Here is a 10,301-nt window from a genome sequence, read left to right as displayed (position 1 = left end):
CAGTGCTGAAATAGTATTTTTATTAAATACTTTCAAGATCCAAGTTCGAAGAATAACAAAGCTATGATGAAGACCAACTAACACTCAGACAAACACTTGATAGTCGTCAATTCATGGTTGTATTTCATTGTACATCATGATCATGCAAAAAAACTCCAGCATCCATGTGAAGGCTGGGGGAGAAAGCGCAGCCCAATAGTATATCATTACAACGCAGGGAAAACGCTAACATTGAGGGCCTCATACCAAGCTACGGCTCCTGAAGCCTTTTTTTTCTGTATTTTTTTTATTTTTAAATTTGCATTTTTAAAATATTTTTCATGTCACCTATTCAACATTCTGGATGGAGGAAAATTCATGTCAAAAGATGCAAATATCATATATTAACACTAGCTCCATCCTTATTCAGGTAGGTACATGGTAGAAATGCGTAACTGAAACATGCATATAACTAGGTCTCCCGCTCTGGTTCACAGCGGTGTAGCTCGCTGAAACCTGCACACCCACAACAACTCTCTCCGGCTTTCAAAACCCCTCTCAACTGAGCAGGCACGATTTTAAAACCACCAAGGGTAGATTACATTAATAAATAATTTAGTCCTGATCAATATCTTTAATTTTTCCTCCCCTCTTTTCCCTTTTTAAAATCTTTTTATATATTTTTTTCTGTGTGTGTGCGAGGGAGAGTGCAGAACTCCAGCTTGGCAGATCGGCAAAAAATTTACCAAACGACAAAACAGCAACAACAACGAAAAAACTCAAAAAACCAGTAACACGGGAAACAGAGAAACAACAGAGAGAGAGGTTACAAATAAACATCTGGAGAGCAGGGACTTGGAGGGGGCGGAGATATCGGAGGAGGGTTCCCCCCCCCCCCCTTTTTTTTTTTTTTTAAAGATACGACTGTTGTGGATTGATGGTAGACAACTAAGCAGCACAGCGAAAAGGGTGGCGTTGAGGTCACACGGCAGCAGTGCAGATATGTTACAAAGCCTAAAACACACCACCAAGGCGTGCGTTGGGTGCATAATGATATGAAACAGACGGCTCACAGCATCGTGGGATCAGGAGTTAAGGACACTATCATGAAGGTTCTTTAAAAACTGTTGGGGATCAAACTACCGTCAACCTGTTGTTTTTCTTTTTGCTCCCCATCTCCACAAACAGTCGTACGGCCATGGGACTAGAGCTGGCAGCCTACACGAGCGTGCAAAATTCATGTTTTTTTCATGAATAATCAAGAGCTACCGGAAGTATTTTAAAGGTGGAGAAGTCGAACTACCGAGGAAAATGTTGCTCCTAAACTAGACGGGGTCACAGAGGTCATGGGGAGGTTCCCATGCCCAAATGCACAGGATGAGTGTCTCTTAGATACATGTACATATATTACACTTTTCTACATATATCTATACATACACTGTATTTACACAGTGATTATAAACAAACCAGGCCCTTGCAGAAATCAGAGAAACACTGTGGGAGGGAAGTTTAAAAGAGAAAATGGTTTTAAGAGAAGAGAGAAATCAGGGAAGAGAGGGTGGGAAGGGATTAATAAGGGAGAGGCAGCGGCGGGCGAAAACATGCAAAACGCAGATGCCTTTTTCTATTTTTTTTTACCCCCGGCCCACTCTCTCCCTCCACTGCATATAGACACAACAGAAACGTGTTAACACGCACGGGTTTAGCTTGAAATTTGCACAATAAAATCCCTCTTTTTAAAAACTCAGCTGCTTTAAAAAGAAGCCTCAGATACAGAATCAGTCAGACCGACGACGACGGAAAAAAAAATTAGAACAAAATAAAAAACAAACAAAGGAAAACAGGCTCCGGTTATTCACAGGAACGCAATAACGGACCAGGACGCTAAAAACACAACAAATCAGACGCCCCCCCTCCCTCACCGAACCCACAACAACATGATTCCCGTTGTGTCGGAAAACAAGCACACAAACGAAAACACAGAAACACGTAAAAAGCCTAAAGTTCTACACTTTGGTGCTTCATGTTTTTGATATCAAGTTTCTCTCGTCAACTTCTCTGACTGAGCCAACTTGATTGTTTTTCCCTCTTTAATTCAGTTGGGGGGAAATCTCCCTACATCTTTAACAAGGTCTGGGTAGCGAGCCAACACTTCCTACCCAGTAATCCCTAAACGTGTCCAAAATCTCAGCTGCTAAACTTCACACTCCTCTCTTGTTCCTCCCTTATTAGATAGTGAATATAAATGCTTGGTTGGGTTTTGGTGGTTTCTGGTACATCTAGTCATAATTTACACAGTATATTCATAACTCATACTCATAAACTGTCACAAGTTCAACTGTAAATCCTCTCCTCCCCCAGGACGTCTCATCTCGCACGGGCAGAAAAAAGATGGCTGCCAGAGGGAGGGACAGAGGGCAAAGACGCGCCCTCCAATCAGGCGCCAGATGCATGCATCATCCCGTGGGGGCGGAGTCTTGTGTTCAGCCGGCCCCCAGCAGGTCAAAGGAGGGACAGGATTGGTTGGTATCGTGGAGAGGGATGCGATCTCGCCCGGCCGGGCTCCTGGCTCTAGCCAATCCAGGCAGAGGACGGACGTCTGAAACACGCTCGCTGAAAAAAACTGCCCCCAAAACACACACTCCAGTAGACTGGAGGCTCAGGACCACTGAGGGGGAGAGAGCAGCAGGTTACTGTCACCATGGTCTGAAACGGTCTAAACTAAGCACAGTTCTGATGAACAATTCCAGCTAATTGTTGGATCTTATTTTGGTTCGTTGGGCGGTTAGAACTTTGCACGCACCAAGTTAGTAGTCAAATGAGGCAAGAAATACGAGCAATCAGAGGTTTTTACACACATTTTTTGCATTTTTAACCCTTTGATGCACAACACGGGTCAAGAGAAACCCATTTTCCATTGAATATGGGTCACGTTTGACCCAAATTTTGAATCAAAGGGTTAAGCAGCATCCAGCAGAATGCTAGCAGGCTATGACAAGGGATGCTGTTTATGTGCCTACATGATTATCTTCTTCAACTCCCAGGCTACCAGGATCCCTCCAGGTTAGCTAAACTTATTTTTTTATAAAGACAAACAGTTAAATTATTGCCTCAAACTGTCTTTTTTTCACATTTGTCACAGTTTACAGACTTCCTTTAACCCACACATTCAGGCTGCACAATATATTGTTCAGGCATCAACAGTGTGACGTGTGCATGAGCAGCAGTCACGTTGCACAAGTGTGATATACCTCTGCTTTAACATATTTTACTCTGAATTCACAGGTTTATTGTTAAACCGTATTTGCTAGATGTGGACTTTGTTGACACGCAGGCCCCACATGTACACAGCAAAATGATCGAGAACACCCTGAATAGGAAGATTTGGTTGAAAAAGAAACACAACTGGCTACAGAAATGTTGACCAAAAACAAACACTCTGTTGGCAGTGTCTTGCAATAGTTGCCACCACATAAAGTAACGCGACTTATTTGTTCGACCATTTAAAAAATGAAACACAAAGCTCTGTAAGACGAGTGCAAACTTGAATTTCTGTCATTTTTTTTTTTTAATTCTTAGAGATTAAATCTTTCTAAACAGAGTTATTCAAGCCATGGGGTGAAAATTTCTTTTTTTTTTTTTTTTTTTAAATTGGCAACATAGTGCAGAAAAACAAATAATCAAGATGCTATTTTTTCCCATATTGTGCTGCCCTAACGCAAAGACAGTTTTCCTGTGAAATTCAGGATTTATTACCCGTCTGATCATCTGAATGCTCATATTTTTTGTTCAGTGGGATGTTGTAGTGGTGTGATTTTGCTCCCAGATGTCAGCCATGAACTTGGTGAATATGAGACCCAACTTCTAATAAACCAGAATAATTCCCTTTGCAAACAAGCTGTGAAGCTGTCACATCACCAAAAATCACAGCTGATTGACAGGTCTTAAATCAAGGTTATCAGCACTTTCTGATTTCATTTCGCCACTAAGATTTACAACGACAGCACCACAACAGGTATGAATGCCAAAATGTAATTTCATTAAATTACATGTTTTAAAGACAAACTGAAATTATGAATTGTTGTCTTAAAGTGTTTTTTTCTGATAGTAAATTTGAATGTGACACAAAAATATGTGCGCACAAATTACAGTTATCAGCCAACTGTAGCAAGGAGAAATGAAGTTACCCAACTAATAACTGTGCTTGCATCGACTTAAACCCACCATGTCTAAAATTATTCTGATAGCAGCCAGCTGTATTTGTAGAAAAGTGAGACAATCTCAGTGAAAGATTAGTGTTGAACTGGCCTCTTCAGGGAATCTATTTCCATGTCTGGTGTTCCAGTTGTAGTTATTAGTCTGAGTGTATGTGTTCATGTGCAGGTACCTGATCACTGTAGTGGTGCAGCAGGCGCTCCTGAGCAGTGGAAGTGAACGTTGAGCCACTTGCCATCGCGACGATGCCACACCCTGGTCTCCTCTGATTGGCTGGAACGAGGGCGGCCCGTGGAGTCCACAAACTGTGTGAGCCGGATGTAGGCGATGCAGGCAGCGTCCTCGCCGATCAGGTGCACGTGTGGGTTGAGCAGGGTGGTGTGCACGGGCTTGCTGTTCTTGCTCAGCACTTGGAAAGAAAGGAAATAAATGTGTTCAGACGGTCAAGGTTTGTGAAAGGTTTAAAAGACTCAGCTAATGGTTGCGGAAACAGAATGGGAGAAATATCATCAAAACTGCCATTTTTCATCACTTTAAAGTGAAATACGAAAAGTAAAGTCAGCCATTTACTACTCTGAGAAACACATATTCTTGTAAAGACACATTCTTTTAACATAGATTTTAAGAGTAGACTTTTTAAAATTTATTTTAACACACACATTTGTTTAACATAGTATTTAAGAGCACTTTACTGTCCCATACATGAGGAACAAAATAAGCACTTTAAAATTACAATGTTCTTTTTAATGTTGTTTTGTCTTTTTGTGTGTAACTGTGTGTCTTGCTTGGTTGTCCTTTTTAAGCTGCTTGTATGCCCTTTTTAGTTGCCCCTTGGGGACAAAAAGTTTTTTGAATTGAACTGAATAGAGTTGAAAAAGGCTCCAGTCTCCCGGTTGGCTGGTTCATCGGTCAGTTAATAAGCGCTCATCACACCAAAGTCTCTTACAGCCTTCCTAGACTATTCCAATGTTTTAGCAGCAGTAAACAGTAAACACAACTCTGAACTTGCCCATCCTAATGCTAGTTCAAAGTAATTTAACTTTTACTTGGAGTTGACTCCAAACTAACTGGGATAATGTGCAAGAAGTCATTGCATTTTGTAACAACAAATGGCCAAAAAGTCGAGTGTAAACTTTGCAAACAGTAAGTTAGCACAAAAACCAACACGGGAAATCATCTAAAAACAGCAGCTAACATGTCTGCAGTAATTTACTCAGTAGCTCTCATCCTGGATGACAAATTCATATATTGCTATTTTAGGAACTCTTATGAAAGCAGCCACGCCCACAGTGGTCGACTCTCAATCAGTTTTCATTTCAGTACAAAATAAAGAGGTTAAAATGATTTATTAAGCTGCAAATGACGGCTTTTTATGATAATTTAAAGTTCATTTAGGCTAATAAGGCTGGCAAGTAGAGTACATTCACTGTTAGTTAATCTAGAGATAATGTGTAGATATCTTTTCAATAAGAGTAGGTATGATTTTATTTGACTTATATGTTGCTTAGCTGACTTTAGCCCAAGGGAAAATTGTGGATTACATTTAAGATTTCAATGCATGCAATTAAACTGAAACATTAAGACTATTAATAATTTAATTGTGATTTTCATTTTTACAAGGAAATATACCACCATAAAAACTTTGAAATATTAAAATAAACTGCTTCATATTGACTGTAAACTAAATATGAAAGCTATAAGAAGACAAAACTAACATTTTGAAGAGGAAACCTAAATTTTTTCTTAGTTTTTTGGACCACATGATTAAGTATTAGCTATAAATATTCTAGTCTGGCTGGTATTCCAAGCAGATTTCAATAAAACGGTGGATCACATATGAACAGGAGGAGACTCACAGTTTTCAAAGTAGAACTTGTGGAAGTCCATCCCCTCCACCAGGTTTCCCAGAGCCTCGGGTTCAAAAGAGGTGAGTCCAGGATCACAAATCCTCCTGAGAAGCAGCATCAAAAAAGAAAAGGTGAAAAAGAGCAAAAGAACAACTCTATTGAATCCTGTTTGACGTCTTTCAGAAAGCATCTGCTGCTTTACATTACACACACGTAGCTTCACTCACGTGTAGGCATCGAAATCTCCATTGTTGATCGCTTCGATCAGCTGCTCCGTTATCTTGATAATCTCCTGTTTACGAGCTAAGAAACGACACAGGCAGACAGAAAGAGGGAGCCAGATGGCGGCTGGTCAGAAGCCAGTTGGAAGGTGAGACAACAATTAACTGTGTAGTAGTTTAGCTTGATGACGTTTCCTCTCCTCACTTCAGCTCCTGCCTTCCTTCACGCCATCGTCCTCTGTGGCTGCAGCTCAACACTCCTCTTTAACCTCGTCACTACGTCCCAAAGCTGCTCGACCTCATCGCTGTCTGTCGCTCAGCTTCTCGCCTTCTGTGCGACACATTAGCTGACTGAACGCTACTCTGCGCTGCGAGAAAAACGCTGCCACCAAAACAGAAGCAGCAGCTCTGCTTGTAAATACCGCAGGCTTAGTTTGACTAACTAAATCCCAACACCAGAACCACTTGCTAGATTTTCTCCTGCAACTGTTTTCAAGCGATGGCAGATTCATACATCATGAGAACAGATGCCTCTCTGTCACTAGTGAGAAAACTTAGCAGTTCTATCTACTGAGGAAGACCATGAGATATGACTAAAAGCTCCAGAAAATGATGAAAATGAATTCTGAACCATAAACTTACTTCTGACAGAGCTCGTTCCCTAAAAGCCCCATTAATTAACTTAAATGGCATGTTATATTTACGTCTGCTCTGACCTGGTTTACTCATAAATTAATAAAAGTAAAAGCATTTTAAATCATGTCAATAGAAAAACTATCAACTGTCTCCCACTGAACACGCTGCAGTCCTGAAAAATGACCTTTAAACTTACTGCTTAATCGATATTAGTGATTAGTATTCTGATGCCTGACAAGCAGGTGAAACATTTGCACACATGCAGCTTTACAGTTTCCTTCAAAAAAAATGGCATCTTCAAGGATAAGGCTGTTGATATTTTGCTTTTTCTCGTCCACAAATGCCATAAAAAGAACCAAAACCAACAATAAAAGTATTAACCTGATGCACTGTGTTTCCTTCTGTCACAGACTGAACTATTAAAAACACACTGATGAATCACGCTGTTGCGCCAGATGAAGTGTTTGTAGTTTATTTTGACTCGGTCCCACACAGGTCGCCCTGCTGCCGTAAAAACACAACGGAGCAGCAAAAGTGGAATAATCCACGTCTAAAAATAGACCCCAGCAAACTCCTTACTTCTTTTAATAATGCCAAAAAACACTGCAATTTTAAAATAATAAAGTGTATAATTTTATCTGCAGTAAAGAGTTTTGCCAGATTTTCTTCATGAGAAACAAATGAGTTTGGCACCAGGAGTATAGGGAGGTACAGAGACAGATAAGCACATTGTTGGTTCGGATATTTTCATGGGATTTGTTAACAGTGAGAAAAACTTAAAATAATACCAGGGTTATCCCTCCACAAGCCATTTCGCTTCGTGTTTTTAGTGTTCAAATGTGAATTATCTGCTTAAAGACCAGAATGTGTACTAAAGCAACTGTGTGAAATGTGTTTTCCGACTCATTTCAAGATGCTTTAACCCTCTGAACGCCACCAATGGGTTTGAAAGACAACTTATTAATTAAATTGCCACAATAACAACATTTATCAGAGCCAAAACGTGTAAAAGCAATTTCCCCTCTGGAATCAATAAAGTATTTCTGATTCAAAACAGAAAAATAGTCATATCTTAAACTCTCAGAATCCTTTAACGACTCATCTGTGATTTGCTGTTTTGTCAGAAAACCAAGCTAAAAGTTGCGATTTCATCAAAATCACTTTATTCTGCAGGTCTCATTTTTTAAAAAAAGAGGCAAAAATGAACTGTTTGCTTGATCCAGATTCTTTGAAAAACAAAAGCTATTAATGACTCAGCTTTGACCAACAATCATGTGACAAAAATTCTTGGACTTTTGAGCTAAACTGCAGGCTGTGTAGAACAGATATAATAAGTATGCAAATATATTAAAAACACATGAATAGTAAAATATCTACAGCATGTAGAGTCACAGTTTTTTCAGTATTGGTAACACCTGTGGGCACTTGTTGATTTCAGTTTTTAAAATTATTTGTAAAATAAGCAGTTTATTTATAAATAACTTTTGTTTTTTCCTTTTTTAATGGTTCATAGCATTAAAACTGTGTCAAACGGCACAAAACACATTTTTGAGTTCTCACTACTTGGAGCCACATTTGTGCCTTTTCCATAGAGGTGCAGGACTTTATACTGGAGTGAAAAATGAGTCTACTGTGAGTAAAAATGTGACAGGAGCAAATGGCTTGGTGTTCAGAGGGTTAAACCTTCAAAAGCAGGACGAAGTAGTTAAAACTCCTGACTAAAATGACCTGTTGTAGCGGACATCATCTACAGCCAGTACTGACGATACAGAGATGCAAGGTTTTAGTGAGCGACAGCTACAGTGGGGAGATGGTGGAGGGGAAAAGCTGAATTAGTCAGTTAGTGCAGATGTGTTCTTACTCTGCTTAGTGTTGCTTTTAGCAGTGTTGCTCCCTATTGGAGCAGCAGGCATGGAGGACTGTGAGAGCTCAGAGTCGGGGCAGGAGCTGTTGCCCGTGCTGTTCCATGCCATGCGCTTTACATCATGCGGTGGAACTGAAACACACAACGGATGGTCAACAAACGTGGATGGACAGACAGACATGGTGACAGAAATGGGCAAGTGATCACTGACACACAGGCACAACATGCAAACACAAAACAAGTCCAACAACTAAAGCTGGTGTTGGTTAGTGGAACTAACTGAGAACACGTGAAGTTAGTGTGGGTTTCTGACAGACATGCAGACGAACGACATCAGTGCAGCTCTGATGGTGATGCTATGAGATGTGAAAGTCATTTAACTGCCTGCTCTGCTCACGTCTACTCTACTCTTAGTGCTCATATGCATTAGCAAAGCCTCCTCTGAAGAACAGACAGGATCGAAGACATTGTTTGTTATTAGCTCGTGTTATGCCTGTGGGGAAACTTAGCATGTTCAGGAAGGAAGGCAGGAGTGGACAAAGCACACAGGAAAGTAGTAAAGAGGGAGAGGGGAAAAAGAGATTAGACTGTCCTTTAGTGCAGGTGTGTCAGATGAGAGGTCAAGAGACGAGAGGAAAGATTAGAGCATAGAGGAGGAAAGATGTGTAAGAGGAGAGATAATGGGAGAAGAAAGAGAGTAGTGAAGAATGGCGTATTAGAGAGAAATGGGGAATAAACTAGTGAGAAGATGAACAGAGAATAAAGCATTAGAGGAGAATGGAGGAGAAGAATGTGAGGACAAAGAGAAACATGATGCTCTATGGTGTGCATGGTTCCAGGAGAGTCAGACGGGCAGCAGGGCTGTCAGACTGGGCGGCCGGTTTAGGACACTCAGCTGCAAGGTAAGCAAGGCTTCCTCCAGCTGGAGCCGTCACATTAGGAGGACAAGGGCATAGATGCAGTGAACACCAAGAAACACACACCCACACACACTAACTCACACACACACACACACAGAGATTTCAGGGTTCCCACAGTGGCCCTGATGAAAAATGCCACGACTCCATAATTAGATCGAAATGGCTCTGTGACCTGGAAAAAAACCCTTCGCTGTTGCTTCTACAAGTTTGGTCGGAGCAGTGGAGGTGAGCACACAATGTACAAATAAAAGACGGATACAGCAGTTAGTGTGCTAAACAAAAATGCACCCATGTTGGAGTATATGTTTTTAAAACTTGGGTAGTTTCAGCCGATTATTCAAAAGTAACTGCTGAGATCTGGGAACGAGGTGACGTCGCTGCAGTGAAGTCCAACAGGACAAACACACTAACAACCCCTTATGTAAGGTGGAAACTAGGGATCGAATGATCTGGTTGGTATCAGGACAGATACTGACCTCATTAAGCGACAGGCAAAAGACTTACTGGGAACTGGGGATCAGAAAATCATAGCTATAGAGAAATGTGGTGAAAATTTGCATTAGTTAAAGACTTAACAAGTGAGGTGATGACAACAACATGGACTCTGTTGCTGCTATTC

The 10,301-nt window shown here is 40.7% G+C and overlaps 1 protein-coding gene across 19 annotated transcripts in view; it reads right to left on the bottom strand.

The window, feature by feature from the left end:
• Positions 1 to 10,301, bottom strand: part of LOC111580270 (calcium/calmodulin-dependent protein kinase type II subunit gamma) — a 41,470-nt gene continuing 31,169 nt past the window's right edge. For 10 of the 19 annotated variants that reach the window (XM_023287930.3, XM_035956153.2, XM_023287932.3 and 7 more), the window contains 5 exons: positions 8,760 to 8,894; positions 6,269 to 6,344; positions 6,051 to 6,145; positions 4,367 to 4,603; positions 1 to 2,647 (listed from right to left, as the gene is read on the bottom strand). In XM_023287930.3, coding sequence (XP_023143698.1) covers positions 4,371 to 4,603; positions 6,051 to 6,145; positions 6,269 to 6,344; positions 8,760 to 8,894 — 539 coding nt within the window. In that variant the 3' untranslated portion in view covers positions 1 to 2,647; positions 4,367 to 4,370. The remainder of the gene's footprint in view (positions 2,648 to 4,366; positions 4,604 to 6,050; positions 6,146 to 6,268; positions 6,345 to 8,759; positions 8,895 to 10,301) is intronic. The other 9 variants (XM_023287937.3, XM_023287938.3, XM_023287941.3 and 6 more) reach the window with 1 other exon arrangement.

Source organism: Amphiprion ocellaris, chromosome 18, assembly GCF_022539595.1.
Source record: "Amphiprion ocellaris isolate individual 3 ecotype Okinawa chromosome 18, ASM2253959v1, whole genome shotgun sequence".
Lineage (NCBI taxonomy): Eukaryota > Metazoa > Chordata > Actinopteri > Pomacentridae > Amphiprion > Amphiprion ocellaris.
The sequence above is the reverse complement of the archived record's forward strand: the minus strand, read 5'-3'. Positions and strand labels throughout refer to the sequence as shown.